The sequence below is a fragment of the Engystomops pustulosus genome, chromosome 11 (genome assembly GCF_040894005.1).
Source record: "Engystomops pustulosus chromosome 11, aEngPut4.maternal, whole genome shotgun sequence".
Taxonomy (NCBI): Eukaryota; Metazoa; Chordata; class Amphibia; order Anura; family Leptodactylidae; genus Engystomops; species Engystomops pustulosus.
This window is the reverse complement of record NC_092421.1, coordinates 83,300,072-83,323,986: the sequence shown is the minus strand read 5'-3', so window position 1 is coordinate 83,323,986 and position 23,915 is coordinate 83,300,072. Positions and strand designations below refer to the sequence as shown.

The following is a 23,915-nucleotide window of genomic DNA, read 5'->3' as shown; positions in this document are numbered from 1 at the left end:
TATTTGTTGAGTGCTGCTACATTTTCTTTTTTATTATATATATATATATATATATATATATATATATATATATATATATATATATGTATATACACACACACAGGTTTCCTTTCTATTGCATCTACTTTTATAAGTTGTGTGTAAAGCAGCAGCTGCAGATAATAGAGATGAATACAGTTGCCTCACGTTTCGTCACACAAAACCGCTGAGATATGGGAGAACCTGTGATGCAGGTGTGAACGAAGCCTTAGCTTCACGATGAAACTACAGAATGTGATGGACCTGTGTAGATTATTATATACTTAGCCCCAGCTTCTCCTCACACTATCACAGGGAGACCCCTCTACCTCCACCATTGCTGCTGCGCACCTTCCCTTCAAAGCGGAGGTGATGCCCGAGGCTTGAACCACATAAGACCGTGTCACGCACTCCCTAAATAAACTATCGCCAGACGGTGACTGTCATACACGCGCGTTCACACCGCGCTCTCCTGACGCGTTTTTGTTTATTTCTCGCCTCCACGTTTTGCCGCCATAACGCAGCCCCCGGACCGTCTTTTGTTTGAGGAAACTGCGCGCCTTTTCCCCCTCCTTCAAAAACGCCCACCGCCGAACGTGATTGGCCACTCCTCCAGTCACGTGCGTCCTTCCCGGCCAATAGCAGAGCTTCGCGCTGTTTTTCGAACACTTTTTTAAACTTCATACATATTCATAGTATCCTTGCGCGAAGTGAAATAGTTCCCTAAAAAGATTGCACTCCAGTCTCCACCGGACATTATCCGCTAGATGAAGACTGGGTCGTGGTAAAGAAGGGAGACGGAAGCGGTATTATTGCGGGTGTCATTGGCTCGTTCTTGTCCGTGAGCGGCGGCTCGGTAAGTGCGGGGGCGGAAGGATATTGGAGAAGGTTTGATCGTGGTGACTGATTTAGCGCTGACTCCGCGCATGCGCTCTGTTGATACCGCGGAGGCGCCGATTGCTAGTAACGGCCGGCGCGGCTGCTGAGGTCAGTGTAGTGCGGCGGCAGCAGCTCCAGGGTCTCCCCTCATTAATGGACTGAGCGATTCGCAGCGGAAATCTTTTCTCCACAGCTCAGGTCAGTGATGGCGGGTGAGCGGCGCGGGGGAAGTTTGTTACGCTGTGAGGGAGCAGGGAGCCCGCCAATTTGTGTGAGTGAAGTCTCTCGCTGTCACCTCTTGTACGGCGAGCGGACGGAACCAAGATTGTTCAGAGTTGTCTGCCGGGTGTTGTGCTGGGCGGGAGGCCTCCTCTCATGTGGGTTTGGGTAGAGGTAACACAGCGGCTGCCCCGGGCGCGGGTCACTCCGGGACAACAACTATTAATGGGGTAACCTGAGAGCACATAGACCCTGCTGCACTGATGTGTAACACGTGGGAGGACTACAACCCCCAGCATGCAGGTGACATGTATGGAACTAGAGGTCCCAGCATCTCCTGATTACTATGTAACGGGTATATGTAGGGCACAATGCTGCGGAACTACACATCCCATCATGCAGCTGTTGGGATGTTATGGGGGGGGGACTACAGATCCCATCATGCAGTTGTCAGGGTATTGGGGGGGACTACAGATCCCATCATGCAGCTGTCAGGGTATTGGGGGGGATACAGGTCCCATCATGCAGCTGTCAGGATGTTTTTTTTTTGGGGGGGGGGGACTACAGATCCCATCATGCAGCTGTCAGGGTATTGGGGGGGATACAGGTCCCATCATGCAGCTGTCAGGATGTTTTTTTTTTTGGGGGGGGGGACTACAGATCCCATCATGCAGCTGTCAGGATGTTTTTTTTTGGGGGGGGGGGGGGCTACAGATCCCATCATGCAGTTGTCAGGATGTTTTTTGGGGGGGGGGCACAGATCCCATCATGCAGCTGTCAGGATGTTTTGGGGGGGGGGGGACTACAGATCCCATGCAGCTGTCGGGATGTTTTGGGGGGAACTACAGATCCCATCATGTGGCTGTCAGGGTATTGGGGAGGACTACAGATCCCATCATGCGGCTGTCACAATATTGGTGGGGTGGCTACAGATTTCATCTTGCGGCTGTCAGGATGTTTTGTGAGGGGACTACAGATCCCATCATGGGGCTGTCAGGTATTGGGGGGGGGGGTTACAGATCCCATCATGTGGCTGTCAGGGTATTGGGGGGGGGGGGGGGGGATTACAGATCCCATCATGTGGCTGTCAGGGTATTGGGGGGGGGGGGGATTACAGATCCCATCATGTGGCTGTCAGGGTATTGGGGGGGGGGGGATTACAGATCCCATCATGTGGCTGTCAGGGTATTGGGGGTGGGGGGGGACTACAGATCCCATCATGCGGCTGTCAGGGTATTGGGTGGGGGGGGGGCTACAGATCCCATCATGCGGCTGTCAGGATGTTTTGGGGGGATTACACATCCCATCATGCAGCTGCTGGGGTATAGATTTTATGCATCTGCCTGTTACCAGTTGCATTGTAGTTTTGAAGTGCTGCAGAACTACTGCTCCCATTATGTAGGAGACTAGAGGTAGTGACTTAATGGAAGTTCCATAGTTTCTCTCCAGTTGCTGTAGTAGTCTGCTGGGAGTCTTAGTTCCCCAGATGTTATGGATTTGTACATGTGACTCTCCAGCTGGTGGACACTACAACACCTAGCGTGTTGTGACTGCTCCATGCTGTGAGTTGTAGTTTTGAAGCCTTGTGGATAACCAGCAGGCGTCTATCTCATCCGGTCTTGTGTGTTCAACACCATGGACAGCGAGGCCGCAGCCATAAATCTCATCACTAGGATAAACACTTATTGTCTCAACAACTTTGTTGCTGTTGTGCATTTTCACTGTCATATTTCCGAGATCAGAGGGGAACAACACTCCATCATTGCCCCCCTGGTGCGCTCTATGTTGCAGTGGAGGTGATTGTGGGTGGGTGCAGTTTACAGCTTTGTACATCAAATATATTAAAGCATGAAAGCTGCCCATTATAGCAGGATCCTTCTTCCCCTTAATCAGACCATGAACCTTACATAGCTCCTTTTACTGTCGGGGCAAAACGTTGGGGGTTGTCCTGAGACTAGGGGCTCATTCACTCGAATGTGTGTGGTCCAGGGATATGGGCCTGTGTAGTCAGGCCTAATGGACTATACTCCTTGCAGAGGAAGAATGTCCTTGTATGAAACTAATAATCATATTTTGAGCCCTGATGCTTATCCTGAATGTTGGCAGCGATCTGATCCTAGGGATAGGGTTTCTGCATGTTCCGTGTATGGATACAATCGCTGTGATACTGCAATTGCCGAAGATCTCCCATGCAGAGAGGGCAGCAGGTGGCAGACCACAAGTTCAGGCGTCTGGTGCAGTAGAGCAGGTCACAGTTCATTTATACAGCGTCGGGCCGCCTGCCAAACACGTGTCCCGGGTGCTGGAAGGGAGCCTGAAGTCTGTAGACATGTGCCACGGTGTTGTGACAGTCCTTTCACTATAGAGAAGACTCCATATATAGACTCGGCAGTCACATGGGGAGGGCCCAGTCACGTGGCTCCAGGCTACGGGGCTTATCTGCAGCATGTTCGCCCAATTTTACAGGTGTTTCTACTAAATCACTTAGTGTTTTAACCGCCTTATTTCAGAGTTTTATGAAGCTGCCGTAAAAACCAAAATGAATCCTAAAGTATTGGAATTAAGTTTCTATTGTCATGTTTAATCTGAAAAGGATCGTGTCGTGCGGTTTTAGGCTCTAAATCTGCCACCATCCTGTTATGTAGGAAAGTGACAGTATCCTGGTAATGTCCTTCTATATTCCGGGAGGTTTGGCTTCATAAGACTTTTTTGAAAGCTGTATACAAATTTCTTGTAAGTAGCGACGGGTGTAGAGGCGTCACGCTGGAATGTTAATTGATGTCTCCTAGTCCAGGTGCATGGTCTGTACAGGGGTGACCGCTGCTGAAGATGGTCCTACCAGCCTGACTCCGCTACATCCCCTTTAGTCTTTGGCATCAAAGTTGTTTGTTTGTTTTTTTCACAATGCTGAAGCTTCCAGACTATAGGACACCTTTGATCTTGTCACTGTCCTGCAAACTTGGTCACAGTTTGTGGGTCTAAATCCCAATCTGTAAATTAGAAGTATGTGACTTATGGAAAGTTATGTGCAAGTTTACTGTGCCCCTTAATTCCCAGTTACAGCAATACAGCAATTTGACTGTGTCCTTGCTAAATTTAATCCAGTTTTTTTTTTTTTTTTTTTTTGGTCTTCTAGGTAAGTTTGTTTTAAAGATGCCTCTACATGGTGAAATTGTTGTAATAAAAAGAAATGGTAAAGATGGGACTCGCTTTCCATTGACTGCAACGTCCTGCATGTTTGGAAGGTAAGTGTGTGCTGCCTGTAAGTTCTGAATTTTCGTGCCGTTGTTTAATGCTGTGATTAATCTTATGCCTGTTCCTTTTACCTTACAGAAAAACAGAATGTGACATCCGCATTCAGCTTCCACATGTATCCAAAGAGCATTGTAAGGTTGAAGTCAAAGACAATGGGGAGGTAGGTAATAAGGTTTTACTTGGGGTGTAAGGTTAGCACTTCCCTGGAGACCTGAGCTATCAAGTTGTTTTAAGTTTCACCCTAATGGGGCATTTCTGTAGGGTAACAAATTTGGCAAGACATACTTTGTGTATTTGACAGGGACTGATTTTATATGAAAATTTAAGTAAAGAATATGAAATGTTACCTTTGACTTCAAATTCTGCTTGCAGTCAGTGAATGGGGTATTCATTTCTTGCATCCGAGTTACTATTAAACTTGGGGTGGATGCACATGAAACTGACGTAATCAACCCATCACATACGCTCCTATGCCTTTTAATGGGCAATACATCCATCCATTTTGATGGATGTATTGCCCACCGTGCCACCCGGACGAGCACATGTTACTAAGGAGCCTTAGTCCTCTTTCACACGGGGGTATAAAAACGTTCTTGTGCTTTGTGTACCATTTTCATATGGTGGCATACGGCCACATTCATTTCGATAGGTAATACAGCCATCCATTTACATGGCCATATTTTGCAAGCGAGACATTAGTGTCATCCAGTATTGCTGTTCTGTGTGCCCCATTGAAGTCTATGGGAGCATTTAAAAATGTTTTGCATATGGTTGTGCACTGTATGCTGCTGTATATGCAGGGAGACCAGAACCAGGGAGGATTCTCAGCCTTCAATGTTCATACAGAACTGAAATACAGGGCTGAAGAAATCATCATTCGTGTGATAGAGGCCTTAATGAGTGAAGTACAGTTGTATTTGGTGTAGGTAATCCTAGGGCTGGATCCTCGCTTATGAGCATGTTTTCTATAGGGGGTAACTACTCTAAGTAACAGTTTACGTCTTTATTCAAATATTCACTAAGTGTCTGAGACCTTACTATTGTTTTTCTTTTTGTAGGTGTTTGTGACCAACTTAAGCTCAGTGAATCCGACGCAGCTCAATGGAAATCCTGTCAAACAACCAGTACGCCTCAAACATGGTGATCTCATTACAATTATTGATCGTTCTTTTAGGTGAGCACATCCAGAAGATGGTCTTTCCTCTTGTTGTTCCTCTTCTTATTGTTGTTGAGGGCTTTATGGAGTGCACTATTACTTACACATTCTTAAAGGGAACCTACCACCACAAATCTACCTATAAAGGTAGATTGGGTGGTAGGTGGATCAATGGGACGTGAGGATAGCCCTTTTAAGGGCTAATCCTCACGTCCCCACACTTTTTTGATAAGTTTTAATAGATATATATTCAAATTTACTTATGCGGCTACTGGGACGTGGAGTAGCCGCATCTGAGGTTACACGAGGCGGCTACTCCACGCCCCGGTAGCCTCTTTTCCCCTCCTACTCACCCATCTTCGGCGCGTAGCTGCGCGCCCTCGTCCGGCGATCCTGCCGTCTGCGCATGCGCAGAAGAGCAGGCCCGCGCCTGCGTGGTCACTGCTCCGAAACAGGCGCGGGCTGGTGGATGATCCACCTACCACCCAATCTACCTTTAAAGGTAGATTTGTGGTGGTAGGTGCCCTTTAAGGCCTACAGTGAATGCTCCCCTCTTCTTGCTTTAAAGGGGTTTTCCCAAGAATCGAAGATGGGGCCTAACTTGTTGCTCGGTGGGGGTCTTGGTGGTGAGACCCCCACCGATCAAGAAAACAAGGGGCTCAGCAATTTCCATCGGCTCCATAGAGATGAATGGAGTAGAACGGTAATGCGGGCTGTCTGCTCCATTAATCTTTGAGTGGTTGGGGGTCCAACTGAGGTACCTTGGACCCCTCATTTTTGTGATCTGTGGGGTTTTTTCATTGAGACCCCCACCGATAAGCAAGTTAGGCCCTATACCAGTGGTGGCGAACCTATGCCAGAGGTGGCACTCGGAGCCCTTTCTGTGGGCACCTGGGCCATCGCACACCAGACAGGACTCAAAGAATCTTCCTGCAGTTCCAAGCAACTTAAAAGATGCTGCTTTCGGTCATATTTTGATACTTACTTTGCTACTTGGGACTGCAGGAAGAGGGAGAATGAATAGACAGGGTCAAATTATTTTTGGAGGAGCTCCTGCTGGCCCAATGATTCTCTGTGTACAGAGGGACACTGGAAAGAAGCTAAAATTATGCAAATTTCCTATCTTTCTACTGTGTTGCTGTCCTCAGGAGGCCCATAGGATTGAAAGTTGTTGAACAGGGAGCAATAAGTTACTGCTTTAATTTTTGGTTGGCACCTCGCGATAAATAAGCAGGATTTTGGGTTGCAGTTTGGGCACTTGGTCTTTAAAAGGTTCGCCATCACTGCCCTATACTATGGGAAAACACTTTGTCCGGGTGGTCTGTGTAGACAGCTCTAGGTATTGCATGTGAAGATAACTTTACCTAATCACTCACAAACCTAGACTGGGGAACATTTAATGCTTTCTTGGTCTTGTAGGGGACTTAACCATGCACATAAGCATGTCCACACTGTTCTTCAAAACCTAAAATTGTTTTTGTGATTTACTGCGTTAACAGATTTGAGAAACCCCCTGCACAGCCAGGAAAACGAAGATCAGCCGGACTTGATTCGGAAACCTTTAAGGTAATTATATTGATCAAGTGAATTTGAAACTGCATTTGAATGAATGGCGGCGTATTTATTTATTTCTTTTTTTCCTCATCCTCCAGGTGTTTGCAAGTAACCAGTCTTCAGATGCAAGTATGTATAATTCTTTTATACTTTATATTTGTGATGCCAAGAGTTTCCTGGTTATTCATTTTGCAAGAACAATTACATTTTTTCCCATGAAAAGGCTGATTTTTTTTTTTTTTTTTTTAATAAAGTGCATCATAAATTGTATTGAAAAAAATATTGTGTATATTGCATTACATATTCTGCTTCAGTAGCAGTATTGAGCAGCCATAGTTTGTGCCCTCATATGCCTCTCTTGCTCCTAGAATCACACTGCTTCCTATGGGATACAGGTGACTAGGTGACAATGCTAATGCTTATATAGCAATAGAGAAGCAGACAGTGGCCAGTTTCTGCTATCTTGAAGCAGTATGCGCTACCACGGTTGTATGGTGTGTGTGTGTGTTGTATGGGCCCATAACCAGATGCCCACTGAGTGCTATAGCAGTTCTTGTGATGGGCTCTAATTGTGAAATTTCTGCAACTACATAATTTTTTGTTTTCTGAAAATATTCCTGCCTATATTTAGTAAAGAATTTTACAAATGTTAGGATGCAGTTTGAAATGTACAAAGCTGATTGTGACCGTCACTTTCATATTTTGCTTGTATAGATGAAACCGTACGGATTGAAACTCTGCTGACCAATAAAGCTCAACGCAAATCTGAAGGCAACCTCACAAAAACTACTCAATCGCGTAGATCGCTGCAGATTTCCTCTACATCCGAGTCCAGAGATGATTTGTCTCCCTTTGGCGAATTGTACGAAATGCTTAAAAGTAAAGTGCGATCCCAAAATGATCAAACGCCAGTCAAAGATAAAAGCAACACCCCTAAAAACGTAGCGCTAAAGAGAAGTCTTCAAATTGAAGACGGTACAAAGTCTCCTGTTGCCCCAAAACGCAGTCCTAGAAGTCATTCGAGTGACAGCCCGGCGACTCGTCCCATGAAAGAAGCTGGACAGCCCAGATCTGCTTCCGCAGGAAGAGTCAGAGAGCCCTCAAAGAGTCCATCCAGGAGTCCAAAATCCTCCAAAGTGGAAGTTGCACAGGAACCTGAACAGACAAAACGGAAAAGCTCTGGTAAGAGTGATTCTCAGTCTGCTCCGGCTGTAAATGGTCATGTGGAAAGTCAGTCGCCCAGAAGGTCAGCAGCTAATGCTCAGCAAAGCCAAGGAGTGGTCTCAACCCCTAATAACAGAAAATCTCCCAAATCCCCAACACCTCAACACCAGAGTGGTCAGTCCATGCCTGAAAAGCAAGAATTAAAGGATAAAGACAAATCTCCTGCTCGAGGAAGACGAAGTGCATCTCCAAAAGCAACTCCGATTAAACCTGCGAGCAAAACAAGTGAAGGTATTTCCTTAAATTATTAACTTCTAAAATACGCAGGAGCTATTCAGTAACCAAACGTTTGTTAGGTCTATTGGTGAAAACCTGCGGACTTCCCTCACTCTGCTGGAAACTACTTGTGCTGAAGGTGTTCAGTTCACAAACAGCAAAATCTTGTGTAGTTGAGCCAGGGCAGGTGTCACATGATTGCTTCCTTCTGCATGCACAAAATATATTACCTTTCCCATTATAATCAAGGGGATATAGGTAAGCCATCACATTGATGGCCTGTCCTTTGAAGGGGGTTGTTTTGAAGTGCTCTGCGATTTCTGACATGGTATTGAATGGAGCTGCTGGATGTGTGCTCGATTTGCCGCTCCATTAGAAAGTACAGGACTCGCTTCTCCAGTTTGATCGGGGGCGGTCCAAGCAGTCAGACCCGCACCAATTAGTTTGCAAACTTGTTACAAACCATTTAACTTGAACTTTTTTTTTTTTTTTAAGTTCGATTTTAATACTTTTAATTGGTTGCTTAAGATAATTAACATACATTTGTTTTTCATACTAGCTCAACCGAAGAAATCTCCCAGGAAGCGAAGAAGTGATGAACTTTCCCTACCAGATCCACCACCTAAAAGGAAGAGGGTTTCGTTTGGAGGACATCTCAGTCCCGAGCTTTTTGATAAAAGATTGCCTCCCAATTCTCCCCTTAAGAAAGGAGCAACACCAGCTCGAAGGAGTCTGTCCCTCAACTCTCCTCGAACTGTTATACGCAAGAGCTTTGGCCCTAAGCAATCTGTAATAAAGGTGCGTATTAAACCTTTGTAAGATCCATAAAACAATATTAAAAATCCACCTACTGAGGATTATTTCTTTTATAGAAGCGAAAATATCAAAATATTTGAAGAAATACTGTATAAATGTAATAAATTTTTATTCTGCAACCAAACCATGTGGACTTGGTGCCGTTTACCCTTCAGATTGGAGTATGTCTCTCTGTTCTGGACTAATTTGGGCTTTTATTGATTTTATACATTTTCTGCTTTAGAAGAAGGGCACAATAAAATTTTGTAACATGTGAATTCTGACAATGTATCTTTTTTCTATTTCTATTTTTTAGGAGATTTTTGAACAATCTGAAAACTCTTCTGCGCTTACAACACCTGGCCGAGCTTCTCAGTCTAGTCCAGCAAGAACACCTGTCAAAAATTCTCCGGCTAAGAAATCGCCTGTAAAAACGCCATCTGCAACTATTAAAATTTCACCAGTCAAGAAAACACCATCTCCAAGACGTGTATCCTTAATGCCTCCCTCCACAACGCCTGTTAAATCTCCAAAACGTGTGTCCTTAATACCCCTCTCTACTACTCCAGTTAAGACCCCATCCAAGAGGTCTCCAGTGGCCAGAACTCCTAGCCCAGCCAAGACGCCAACTTCAACTAAATCTCCTGTGGCAAAGATCCCTAGCCCAGCCAAGAGGTCTCCTGTGGCCAAGACACCCACTTCAGCAAAAAGGTCTTCTGTGGCTAAGACTCCTAGCCCAGCAAAGAGATCTCCATTGGCCAAGACACCCACTTCGGCTAAGAAGACTCCTGTAGCAAAGACCCTTAGCCCAGCCAAGAGGTCACCCGTCGCTAAAACTCCTTCCTCAGCCAAGAGGTCTACAGTATCCAAGACTCCTAGCCCAGCTAAGAAATCTACAGTGGCAAAGACTCCCACTTCAGCCAAGAGGTCTCCAGTGGCTAAGACACCTAGCCCAGCCAAGCGATCTCCTGTGACCAAGACACCTACTTCCGCTAAGAAGACTCCAGTAGCAAAAACACCCTCTTCAGCCAAAAGGTCTCCAGTGGCCAAGACGCCTAGCCCAGCCAAGCGGTCTCCTGTGGCTAAAACTCCTAGCCCAGCCAAGCGATCTCCTGTGGCTAAGACACCTACTTCAGCTAAGAAGACTCCTGTAGCAAAAACACCCTCTTCATCCAAAAGGTCTCCAGTGGCCAAGAAACCGGCGTCAGCAAAGAAGACTCCATTGCCTAGGACACCTAGCCCAGCCAAGAGGTCTTCACTGGCCAAGACGCCTGCATCCTCTAAGAAGAAATCTCCAGTAGCCAAGACACCTAGCCCTGCTAAGATCTCTCCAGCAGCCAAAACGCCAGCTTCAGCTAAAAAGTCACGTGTAGCCAAAACTCCTAGCCCATCCAAGAGATCTCCAGCGGTCAAGACCCCTACCTCAGCCAGTCCCAGAACCCCATTTGTAAAGGGTCGTTTTTCAGTTTCACGTATAGCTACACCACCACAGGAAAAAGATTCTGTTGAGCTGCCAACACAGACGCCGAAGACTACTCGTAAATCTGTTTCCCTAAAGAAAACTCCTCGAAGAAGCCGGAAACTTGACGCTTTTGAACTCATTCGTTCCAGAAGGCGAAGTGGCGCCACAGAAGCAAACTTGTTGGGTAAGTTTACGGGATCTAATGAAGTTTTAAACCCCACCTTAACTTTGAAAATTTAGATTTTTATTTCATTTTTGTTTCTTAAGTTTCTAGATCGTGGGCTGATGTTGTGAAAATCGGAGTTGCAAAACCCCAAAAGAATATCGACAAACCAGTACCAAAAGTAGTTGTTACCAAAAAGAAGCCCAAACATAAGGTATGTGGTGTGTTTTTTGTTACAAATTGTAAAACCAAATTGTCAATTGTGTTTTAGATAATGAGATGAATTTTATTTTCAGACCCCAAAGAAAAAGATCACAAATTTGATGAGCACAGGTCATGCAGACTCTCCTGCCACCATACTTGTCGGAAGAGCTCACACACGTACGGTCAACCTAACAGGTTATGTCCCTAAAGTTGTGAGGAACCCGGCTGTGAAATTGGACACTGCCTACAATGAAAACCTTACTGGTAAGGATTATGATCATATAATACTAGTAAATGGCAGCCTCATTATTGGCTTGTTTTTGATACTATAGCTTTGACAATTGACACAAAAAATAAACAATTGTGTTAGGGACTTGTGTGGGCGTTCGACTATGAAGCTATAATTCTGTTCTATTTTGCTTTTCTTTTCTTTGAAGGTGTGGCTGAATTATTTAGCACTCCTGCATCTAACAAACATAGGAAAAGTAGTAGACTTGAAAGCAGCAATACGGACTCTCCAAGCTCTGTGGTTGTAGAGATGTCTGTGATGCAAACGCCAGAAGAATCAGGTGGGTGTTCAGATTGGCTTTTCTTGCATTCAGTGGAGACAGGAATGTAAAGTTGTCACCTGTGACTGCTGTTTAATGCATTTTCTTAATGGGCTTCTGCATGATTTGTACAGTAAGTTTTGTACTGTGCGAGAATTGACTTGCCAGTGCATTTTGTCAGTGTATAGACATGTAGTGGCTTAGATGTATAATCCCATGTTTAAAGAAATGGAATGGTCATTGTGTACAGAATACCATAGAGCAGGAGGTGTTAGGAGTATGAAGGCTAAATGACACTGCTTCTTTTTTCCACTTAAAGGAAATCTACCATTTGCTTTTATCCATTATTAACCAAATATACCTTGAGAATGCTGCAGCTGAAAAAACAATTATAAAATGATAATGGTGCTCTGTCGCTCCTGTGGCTGCCTCAGCACTGCTCCAGCCATGTCCTGCTTGGCATAAACCGAGAATATGTCATCACTGTTGTCCCTAACAGGCAGAAGTAATCATTAGCTGCAACATCCCCTAGCTGCTGTGTATATCATCCAGAGCAGGTTGATTAGTCCAAGCTCCATGTAATGTGTTTATGTATGTCAGCACACAGCTTTTCCAAGGTCCTGAATTTTATAATTTAGAGCAAAACCTCTCGGTTCAGGGATTTAAACAAGTTTCTGAATCCGTGTCTTTATAGCATTGTCAAGGTATGTCTGGTTCACAATGCTTAAAAGCACATGGTAGATTTCCCTAAATCACATCACTAGTAAGCATTTCTAATCTAGTGATTACTTTTCCACACCCTGTAACAACTTTGTCACTTATTTGCTCACAGGCGAAATGGTGGTGTCTCCATTAAATAGTCCAAATACTACAAGACGTAAGCAATACAATCGGGATGCTGTGTCTAGACTTCTGCAAAGTCCGGCCTCCCCAGAGTTGCAGAAGGCTGATAACAAAACGCCCAAAACTTCAAAATCGCTGAAGGATGAACGCAAAACTTTGGGTCTTTCCGGTGTCAAACGCATCATGAAAACTCCAAAGCAGAAGGGGGCACCTGTTACTGACCCGCATGCACTGAGGAAGCTGTTGAAAACACCAAAAGAAAATGAATCTCCCCGGGCTTCTACTCGGAGATCCACCAACCTTGAGGTACTTGGTATTGACAGACTTGTGAAAACCCCTAAGCAGAAAGCGGAGCCTGTGGAAGATTTCACTGGTGTAAAGAGAATCATGAAGACTCCCAAACAAGTTGGTGCGCCTGTGGAAGATTTTGCAGGGGTTAGACGCATCATGAAAACGCCCAACGTCAAAGGACAACCCGTGGAAGATATGACTGGAATAAAGCGACTGATGGGAACACCAAAGGAGAAGTCACAACCAGTGGAAGATATGGTTGGCATTAAACGCCTAATGAGGTCGCCCAAAGTACGGGGTCAGCCAGTGGAGGATATGGTTGGAATAAAGCGCATAATGACCACCCCTAAACAAAAGGGACAACCAGTTGAGGATTTTGCGCTAAATCATTTAATGAATACTCCAATTGAGAATGACCAGTCAACAGAAAGCGCCCGTCCCATCGAAGAAATATTTGGAATAAGAAACTTAATAAAGACTCCACCTAAGTCGAAGACTGGAGAGGTAAGAGATCAAAATGCAGTAGTGTGTTAAGGAGCTCTTAAAGATTTTGTATAGGTTTTTGTATAGCTACTTGTCAAATTTACGCCTCATCTGGCAATGAGTAATCCTGGTCCACCCTTATAGAACCTAAAGAACCATATTCATGTATAAAAGTGTTATATAATTTGAAGTGACTTTTAATGTTTGTGTTATAGGTTGTATCAACTCATACTGGAAGCCGTGCCGTAAAATGTAAGTATCCTATGATCCATTAGGTCAATAGATATCAGTTTATAATGGGGCACAAAGTTTATTCATAGAAATAGACTTTTTTATGTCTGGACAGTCCGAGGCTTGCATTGAAGGTTTCTTGAAGTCTTAGCAATTTTTTAAAGTTATCCCATCCTTTCATTTAGCACCTGGAAGTGCTTCTGCCCAGCGAGGAAGACCTGCTAAGCGTTTGAGCCTTGTAGATGATGCTACCACAGGTATGGTATTTTGCAAGTGTGTGTATATTTGCTTAAGAGTGGTATTTCCATAATGGACATTTATTGCATATCTGCCGTGGACAAGGTTGGTTTTTGAATTGTATTGTCATTTACTGATGACCACGTCAGAACCCAGACTTCTGATTTAATGTTCTGGCCCTTGGATGTGAGCAGGTGACCTCTGTCAATTATAAATTGCTGAAATGAAAAACCTTTTTTTGCACCTCCTTCACCTTTATGATGTAAATTTAGCACAGAATTTAAAAGATTGGATGTGCCTGGTTTATGTATCAAGGAAACTTCCTGGGAATAATTGAATGTATAATCACAGGTAATGGTGCCCAGGAAACCGTCCCACCACAGATTGTGCAAGAGCCTATTACACAGAGCAACCAAGAAGTTGTTAAATCTGCATCAAAGCGAGGAAGACCTTCCAAGAAGCAGAGCATTTCTACCTTGGGTGAGTAATAAGATGAGTGAGTTCAGCTATGGTCTCTAGCTAGTAAGCATTGGATGCTAGGGATGATGCCACACGTAAGCGTTTTGATTCCGTGTTGTAACGCATATGCGATCGGCCGCGGGCCGCCCCATTGCGCTTTGATTCCGTTACAAAACTTAATCAAAGCGCTAACGTGTGGCATCACCCTAATTTGTTTGTAAATTGTCATGTGTTAACAGAATATTTTTTTTGCAGAAGTGTCTAAAGAACCTGTAGCCTCTGAGGCAGTGACTTCCCCAAGGCAAAGAGGACGACCCAGCTCCACTGGTAAAGCACCAGAACAATCTGTCCCTACTTCTGAAACTGTAAAGTCCCCAACTCAACGTGGAAGACCTAAAGCCGTGGTAGAGGAACCCAAGGAAGCTGTTTCCGTTGCTGCGGGCAAGGTGACCTCTCCAGCTCAGAAAGGAAGACATAGCACCACCGCAGAAGCTCCCAAGGAGTCTGTGGCCGATGTCAGTGAGGTGACGTCCCCTGGACGAAGGGGAAGACCGAGCTCCACTGCTCAGTCTCCTAAAGAATTTATCTCTCCTGCCACTGCTGAATTGACCTCTCCAAAGCGTAGAGGAAGACCCAGCTCCACTGGTAAATCGCCAAGAGAGTCGCTCTCTACCTCTGATACTGAAGGGATTACTACAAGTCGACGTGGAAGACCCAGCACCACAGCAGAAGCTATTCAGGAGTCTGTGTCTTTTGCCAATGAAGTGACTTCTCCGAAGCGTAGAGGAAGGCCAAGCACTAAAGCGGAAACTCCCAAATCTCCAGCCATTGCTGATAAAGAAGCTGCAATGCCAACAAGCTTAGTGGTGGCTCCCGTGGAAACAGTTTCTGCCATTAATGAAATTGTTGAAGTAGCTTCACCGAGACGTAGAGGAAGACCAAGTTCTACTGGTAAAGCTGCTCAGGAATCTTTTGCTTCAGATAATGAAGTAACTTCTCCAACTCGTCATGGACAGTCTAAAGCTACTCCACAAAAACCAAAGGAAGCCGTTCCCATTGCAGATGACCAGGTTAAGTCCCCAGCACGTAAAGGAAGACTTAGTGCCGCTGCTGATGTCCCTAAAGAGTCTTTGGTCAGTGAGGTGACATCCCCATCACGTAGAGGAAGACCCAGTGCCACTACTGAAGTACTAAACAAATCTCCAGTTTCTGAAGTGATTTCCCCAACTCGCCGTGGAAGACCCAAAAAAAGTGTTGTACCAGAACCTGAGGAACCTACTCCTGTTGCTGAGACATCCGCACCAGAAGTCCCCACCGATCCTATTCCAGTTGCCGAAGGCAAATCTGCATCACAGACACGAAAGGGAAGACAGAATACCAAGGTGGAGGAACCTTCAGTCGCTCGCGGAAATAGGTCTAAAGCTACTGCCCAAAGAGAACCATCTGTTTCAGTGGTAGATGAGGTGCCACTTGCCCAGACACGAAGAGGAAGACTGCCTGCCGTCGTAGCCAAAGAGTCGGCCTCTGTACATGAGACGCCTGTGGCTTCAACACGTGGAAGCAGATCTAAAGCTATCGAGGCTCCAAAATCTCCTGTTCCACTTGTGAATGATGCCGTTGTTTCTAAACGTAGAGGAAGGCCAAAGGTTACAGATGTCACAGCGGAGTCCGTCCCAGATGGCGCGGCAACCACAACGACACGGGTTAGCCGGTCCAAGAACGCTGCAGCAGAGGAGTCTGCACCAGCTGCGGAGGTGGTAGTGTCACAGAAGCGTGCAGGAAGACCTAAGAAGGCCGACCCAATTGTAGAATCTGTTTCTGAAGATTCAGCAAATCCTGAAAGTGCAGAAGTTGTTCTAGTTGCCTCACCCGTACGTAAGGGAAGATCTAGAAATACAGACGTGTCCAAGGAGACGGCACCACCGGTTTCTGATGCGACCTCACCTAATCGAAAGGGAAAAGCTGTGGTTTCTGACGGTGAGTTGGGCTTTATCTATGGGTTGTGTGGGTTGGTTATACGTACATTCGCACCTTAGCATGTCACGTACATATGGAGTAAAAAAATTTTCAGGCAACAGACACTTTAGAGGCAATTTTAATTTTTTTTTTTTTCTCTATTGCATCAGCTGCTATAAACAAGTATCTGCTGAATGCAACAGGCGCAATAGTCAGATTCACTACTTGTTCTCTTATCCTGCTATAACCTTGATGGAAGCATGGAAAACACATCAGACTGTCAGGATAGGGCTAAATTCACATCTGCAGTCTGGGAGTCCCCCGTACATGTGAACAGAGCCTTAAAGCTTTTTCTGAAAAGGGTGTGAAATTTATGTGCATAAAAAATAACATCCAGATCAGATATAACTACTGTGTAAGAATTCGCCCCTGAATGCTCGGTGTAAATCACTAGAGGTTTAATCAGATTAGCTTTTTTGACATCCTACATTCTTTCCTGTAGGAGAGTTGCACTCTTCTGAGGAGGCAAGTGAGAAGACGTCCAAATCAACGAAGAAAACCGTCCGCCAGAATGTTAAAAAATCAGCAAAGTCGAGTACAGATGAGGAGCAAGCACCAGAGCCTGAAGCTCCAGCTGCTGAAGAGAAAACTCTACCACCTGCAAGAGGGAGAAGGAAAGCCGTGCAAAATGAACCTGCACCCTCTGAAGGTAAATTTATATAAAAAGAGAATTACAATGCAGGAAGGCATAACTTATCTAAGTAGTATCATACAATGCTGGATCTCACATGTAATATTGCTAGCCCCGGATCAGTAGCCAGGATCATAATGGGTCAGTCACACGCAGCGCTCACGTTGCGTTTAGAAATGTAATACAAGTGCACAGGGGTGCGGGCCTCAGGCCATTGTATCCATGGAATTGCATTAAGTGCAATGACACTGGCTGCTGGTTGCATTAGTTTCCTTGGAACTTCATAACGTAATCAGGCCGTGGCCCGTCCCTGTGCACTTGAGGGCACTCAGAGGGCCCGTGTAAACGTGGCGTATGGTGGTACAATCCCGTAGGCAGTGAATATCTTTGTATTATCTTTCTATGTTTGGCAAATGTACATGGATGTACAAATTTGTGTTAAATTGCTCCATGATGCTGTTAGGAAGCAGTATCTGCTATACAGTGTGTAAAGTGGACAGTCCTGTTACATGTAATTGGAGTTGTCACTTCGTTGCTTCTGTTTGGACTGATATTCGCCTGCAGGTAATCTGCTACCTTGTGATCTATAAGTTCTTTTTGCATATTTTGACAGATCCTAAATCAAGTTTGGAAGCTGAACCAGAGAAGGAAACTGTTCAAGTTTCACCTGTGGCCAGAAGAGGTGGAAGACGTAGGCACGCAGAAGAACTTTCCAGTAAGTAGAGATACCCATCTGATGTCTACTGTAAGTATTTGCAGGTAAAACATATTTTGGACTAAAGTAATTTTTATGTTTGTGCAGGTAGTGAACCAGAAGTCGCCAAGCCAAAGACGACTAAACAGGAAACAAGAAGCAGGGGCCAAACAAGGTCCAAGGTTTCAACAGAAGCTGTGAAGGAAACTGTAGACTCTGCAGCTCCAGAAGAGCCTGTCAAGAGCCCAGAGCCTAAATCTCCAAAAAGATCCTCCAGACAAACAAAGGACCTGGTCATTGAACCTCCTGCTGAAAGCCAACCCAAGAGCTTGCGTGGACAGGCAACCAGAAGGAAAGATGCCTCTCCTGAGGAAAGTAACATGGCTACTTCTGAAACTGAGGTGCCTGAAGTTGCTCAGAAGCCAGCACCAAGGGGTAGAGGTAGATCTGCAAAAGACAGCAACGTATCAAAGGAATCTAGTGCCCTCGCAGCCAAACCAGCAAGGGGCTCAAGAAGAAACCAGACATTACAGGAAGAAACCAGCACAAGTCTTGAACCTGTCACTTCAAAGGAAGCAGAATCTTCAACAAGTGCTGATGAAGCAGTGTCTGCTCCTGAAGTAAAGGCTAGAAAGAATACAAGAGGTAAAACTACCCAGAATGTAGATGAACAGTCCAAATCCAAGGCAAAATCTGTACAATGGCACCCCCTGCTGACCATTGATCAAAATACAACTGAAGAAACTGCACAGGAGTCCACTGAGCCATCTACCAGAGGTGGTCGGTCTAAAGCGAAAGCTAAACCTGATACCACAGAACTGCCAGTCCCAGCAAAGAGATCTCGTAGAGGCAAAGATCCAGTAGAAGCTGAGGAATCTCCAGCACCACCCAACCCTGTATCACCTGCTGCACCTAAGAAAAGAGGAAGAAAGGCAAATGTCCAAGAGAAAGTGGAGGATACAGATGCAAAATCCACAGACGAGTCCATTGATTCCACAGCACCTGCTCCAGCTAGTCCTCCAAGGAGCAGGCGAGGAGCTGGAGCATCTTCTAAGACTGTAGATAGTGAAAACAATGAAGTTGCTAACATTGAACCGTCCACATCAAGGAGGCAGAGGGGAGCAGCGGCTAGTAAGACACTGTCCGAAAACAAAAGCATCCAGTCACCTGCTGAATCGAAGAGTCCGAAGGGGAAACCTGAGGAAAGCGTGACCAAGTCTACAAGGGGAGTGAAGAGGAAACTGCCAAATACCAAGACTGCACCCCCTGCAGAACCTGAAACTCCTGCCCAAGCAAACGAGTCCGTCCTAATGGAAACAGAAAATATCCCTGCTGCTCGTGGTAGGAAAAATCAGAGGAACGCCAAAACTCAGAAAGCACAAGAGGCCGTTGCTGAAAAGCAAGCAGTGATTGCAGATTCACCTGCTAAGAGAAGGAAAACAGGTAATCAACTTGTTGGCTTTTGTCGCGTGGTACTGTTTACACAACTTTCCCTTGCACTGTGGGGTTTTTTGGTCCATGATGGGGTCACCTACTGTCCGTTTTTCACACATCAAACGCTGCATTTAGCTGAACCCACAGTATCTGTAATTTGTGATGCTGCGGGTCACCGCCGCCTTGTGGGACTACTATCTGGTACTGAAACCATTACAGTACTGGATCATAATGTTAGTCAGCTATAATGCAGCATACGCATAACGCATAAGATTAGTAATACCTTTCTACAGGGTATTGGTCAGATCACCAGAAAAGGCAGTCATTTTCTAAATTTTTCATGGAGTGGCAAGTTGAGCATTTGTCCTTCTGCTCTTTTCTATATTCAGGGAGAGTTTGAAGTTTGAGCACAAACAGTCTCCAGCAGTCACGTAAACCGTGAATGGCAGTGCTGGAAATTCCTGAACACTTCTCTGCAATTTCCAACTACTACTTCGATTAATTGGTAGTTTGAGCATTAGGTCCTGCCGCTCTATACTAATGGCAGGTTGGAAATTGCAGGGCATAACGCTCTGGTATCTCCGCCTACTGCTCCATGAAATATTTACAATGGGAGCCTTTGTTCTTATGTTCAGTGGGGGTTCCAGAAACGGGAGCCCCACCTATCGGAGTTAAACATTAGGCATAAAAAGGTACCAATATCTATGTAATTGAGGCTGAGCTGTGCTACAACACAAGTTTGGGCAGGTACTTTGAAGTGAGCAGCAATGTTTATATTTTGCCAATGTAGATTTTTTAAAAAATTCTAACTTTTTCTGATCCTATCGTTTTGTACAGAGGCCGCTCCACCTGCAGCTCAAAAAAGGAGCTCAAGACAACAGACGTCCAAACCCGAAAACGAGAAGCCGACCACCGCAGCAAAAACCAGAACAAGCACGCGGAGCAGGAAATAGTACAGCAGCCCGTCCCCGACGATCCTCCTCCTGCTTTTACGAAAAAGTTGTAAATTTAAATTATAAAATTTTCAAAACGATCACTAAAAAAAAAAATTCTGTGGTTAAACCAGATTGTAGATGTTTTCTATTCATTGGCACCTGCTTCTCGATCGTTTCAACAGAATTGTACATTTTTATATTCCCAAAAACTTTTTTAATCTTTTTGCCATAAGTCGGTGCTTTACATTTTACGCAGATGACTGGAAGAAAGGGAGTGATCACTCGCTCCGAGGCCGTTTTTTAAAAATGCTATTTTTTTTTTAATGTGGTAAATTTTATCAATTTTTTTTTGCTATGTTCATATTAGATTATGTACATGTGGAATAAAATGAATTTGCCAGTCTTTTTTTTTTTATTATTGCTTGTGTTATGGTTTTATAATAAAGAATTGGAATGAGGTTTTTTTGTAATTTGTTACATGTGTAATTTGCTTCGCCTTATGTGACGCAAAGATTGTAATCGCATCATTCCAGCTCGTGGCTATATGTCATTTTTTGCCAAGTGCATCTGGTCTTAAGCGCGTTTTATTGTTTTAAACCACGTATATATTTAAGTTTTTGTATTTTTAATATTGGGGGGGATTAATATATGTAATATATATCTAGACCTCCGAACTCTGTACACAAAGGTAGCTAAAAGTCATGACTGCTGTCTGCCAGACGAGTGGCTGCATAGGATTAGACCAAATAGCGCCATCCCCGTGAATGGGTTATTCCTGGTATTGCAAGTTGCAATACTAAACTTGGTCTATGTACAAGGGTGTTGATTTTTTTTTTTATTTTATAGAAAGACCCTTAAACCCTTACACATTATAAAAAAAAATAAGAAATTAACATGTTTTCAATTAATATGATTTTTGTTGTCCCAATGCTGCGGCAAATGCAAACGCAGGGACTGCTAAAAAAAAAAAAGTGACTGTAGCTTAGGCCATTTTGCTTCTTGTAATGCCTTTGTTACCATGAGGTGGCCTTCACAATAAATGCACATTTTTTTTGTGCTTTTTAAATACCGATGTATTGAAAATTCTAAATATTGGATGGAGTTTTGACTTGTGTAATGTATTAAACCAAAAAAAATAAATTAAAGAGATGAATTGTAGTCTCTATTTATGGACAACCGCAATGTTTGCCGAGATCTCGTTCGACATGTGCAGGGAGTTCAATTGTGACAAGCAGGGAACACTTATAAACCATACTAGAACCCTAAAGTACTGGGGGATGGGGTCCCAATTAATCTGAATTGTGCAGTTACTGATCATTTGTCGCCACTAGAACCTGGATATGTACATCCCCTGGAGGTGTTTAAGCATATTTCTAGCTTGCAGAATGAAAGCTCCCTACAAAAGATGCATCTGGCCCAGCCCTGTCTCCTACATTTCCAGATAGCTGGAGGGACAGGACTGGGTTGGATGCATGGAATTTGCAGAGGTGGGGTTACCTGACTGCGGGAGGCGGAGCTGCCTGACTGCAGCATACAGAAGAATAAAAGCATTCATTAACCCCTTCCCCCTCAGCGTCCAATATAGTCAATAAAAATGCCCCAAACCCCCTAAACATATAAAGAGACCTATAACGCGAAAAAGTCTAAATCATAACACAAACCCCACATATATAGTATCACCCCGTCCATAGCAACCTGCAGAATAATGGTAAATAATTATTGAACCCACACGATAAACAGCATTAAAAAAACTGTACTAAACCCTCAATTATGATTTTTACCTATTCAATGCCACAAAAAATGCTCCTGGTGCAAAGTACAACATGTCCCACAAATAACAAGCCATCAACCAGCTCCGTAGCCAAAAAAGTAACAATGTTATGTCACTTGGAAGACGCCAAAATGATAGATTGTTCCCACATTAGGGTTTTATTTGACCAATTTAGTAAAACGTAAGAAAAAATATTCATGTCTGGTATCCCCGTAATCGTATCGACCAATGGTATAAAGATGACTTGAATATAGGCTACACGGGGGAACACCAAAAAACCCTGCAAAAAGCATCTCATGTCCTATCTTTCTCCGGAATACGGCGCTGGGTGCCATATATTCCTATGGAGAGGGGTGGGAGTGAGTGGCGCTACGATAGAGCAGGCAACGGCAGTGTGAATGTAGCCTTGGGTCAAACGTTTCTTATCTCCGTCCACAAGCTTCTCACAATAGTTGGTAGGAATTTGGGCCCGTTCCTCCTGAAATAACTGCTGTAGCTGATCCGTGTTTGTAGCTTTATGCCCGCTCCGGCCTTTCCAGCTTTGAATGTGAATTTTCAATATGATTGCGATCGGGGCTGTGATGGCTCCTCCAAATCGGGAGATTTATCAGAACTGTTCTAGTTGCTTATGGAAACCAATCAGAGCTCAGCTTTCATTTTCCCACAGTTGTTTATAACATGAAAGCTGAGATCTGATTGGTTTCCATGAGTGGCTGGTACAGACACTTCTAATAAATCTCCCGAGTCCTTTGTAACCAGTCTGGCAGTAGCTTTGGGTCATTGTCCTTTTGTCACCAAGCTTTATCTTCTTGCCTGATGTCTGGAGATATTTCTCCCCTCCTGATGCATGGATTCTGTAAAGTTTTGCCCCTCCACAACCTGATGCTGCCCCCGTGTCTCACAGTTGGGATGATGTTCTCAGGCTTCTCTCTTTTTCCTCCAAATGTAACGATGGACATTAGGCCAAAGTTCCATTTTGTCTTTGGCAGACCACACAATAAGTCTCCAAAAATAAAGGTCTATGTTTCTGTACACTTATAAACCTTAATCTGGCTTTGAATCTGAATAATAACAGACTCTTACCAGCTTCATGAAGTAAGAGTTCTCCTTATGGAGACTGCCAATTAAGGCCACCATGAAGGCGTGTGGAGTCTTATAGCTATAGATGCTCCATTAGGGGGATCATAGGAAAATATGCAAAGTTTTCCAGGATGTGATAAGGAAAACCATGCCTCTTTCAGCCACCTTGTAAGGCAGCTCCCTTGACATCAAGCATGACCTACAAGAAGCCTCAATTGGCAGTCTCCGTAGGAAAAACTCATTGTTCTCTGTGTCTCGGATAATAGTAACCGCTGCATCATGTCTGATCCCGCCAAGTCCGCCCCAGGGCCCAAGAAGGGCTCCAAGAAAGCCGTAGAAGGACGGCAAGAAGCGCAAGAGGGCCCGGAAGGAGAGCTACTCCATCTACGTCTACAAGGTGCTCAAGCAGTTGCACCCCAACACTGGCATCTCCTCCAAGGCCATAGGCATCATGAACTCCTTAGTCAATGACATCTTTGGGCGCTTCCTGCCTGGCTCACTACAACAAGCGCTCCACCATCACCACCCTGGAGATCCAGACTGCCGTCCGTCTGCTGCTGCCCAGAGAGCTGGCCAAGGATGGAGTTTCCGAGGGCACCAAGGCCGTCACCAAGTACATCAACACCCCAGCAGCTCTGGTTTACCCCTTCAGACCGATGCTGTGAAGAGTGGAGAAGCGATTATAAACCGCATCTACCTTCCCCCCAGGGTCTCCAGTTGTTGGAGACATCCTGTTACCCATTCCTACACCTGTAACCCATTCCTGCTCCCGTAACTAGCACAGGAGCATTAGAAAACTGCAGTGACGTCTACAGACTCTGGTTACGGGCAGAGTAATCTTAGTGCATGCATTGTCACTCTTTTTTTTATTATTCTGGCACTTAGCAAAAAATTTTGGAATCCTAATTGACCTAAGACGGGAAAAGTTTATTCTGATTTCATGTCAGAGAAAAACATCATATGTGTCTTTTTATATAATGTGTCAGAACTTCTGGTTTTAGTTGTGTCCCCCTATCCAGATAGGCAACAAGTGTGACATATATGAAGACCATTCTACGATTCTACATGTTACCCCATAACTTCTATTCACATTTCCATCTTATATCTGAAAAAGCAG

General features: G+C 44.6%; 1 protein-coding gene across 3 annotated transcripts; it reads left to right on the top strand.

Annotated features, from left to right (window-relative positions):
- Nucleotides 1-714: 714 nt before the first annotated feature.
- MKI67 (marker of proliferation Ki-67) lies at nt 715-21,123 on the top strand. Of its 3 annotated transcripts, XM_072130917.1 has the most exons (22): nt 943-1,095; nt 4,253-4,361; nt 4,450-4,531; nt 5,430-5,545; nt 7,027-7,093; nt 7,180-7,210; nt 7,796-8,536; nt 9,081-9,319; nt 9,633-9,991; nt 10,028-10,962; nt 11,046-11,155; nt 11,238-11,409; nt 11,583-11,714; nt 12,526-13,331; nt 13,526-13,562; nt 13,727-13,798; nt 14,130-14,258; nt 14,493-16,214; nt 16,696-16,902; nt 17,498-17,599; nt 17,687-19,021; nt 19,850-21,123. In XM_072130917.1, the coding sequence occupies exons 2-22, from the start codon at nt 4,270-4,272 to the stop codon at nt 19,963-19,965; spliced, it is 7,602 nt and encodes a 2,533-aa protein (XP_071987018.1). In that variant the 5' UTR covers nt 943-1,095; nt 4,253-4,269; the 3' UTR covers nt 19,966-21,123. The 3 variants fall into 3 exon arrangements, with proteins under 3 accessions (XP_071987017.1, XP_071987018.1, XP_071987016.1); XM_072130916.1 differs by lacking the exon at nt 943-1,095 and adding an exon at nt 715-874 and having other exon boundaries at nt 9,633-10,962; XM_072130915.1 differs by having other exon boundaries at nt 9,633-10,962.
- The last annotated feature ends 2,792 nt before the right edge of the window (nt 21,124-23,915 follow it).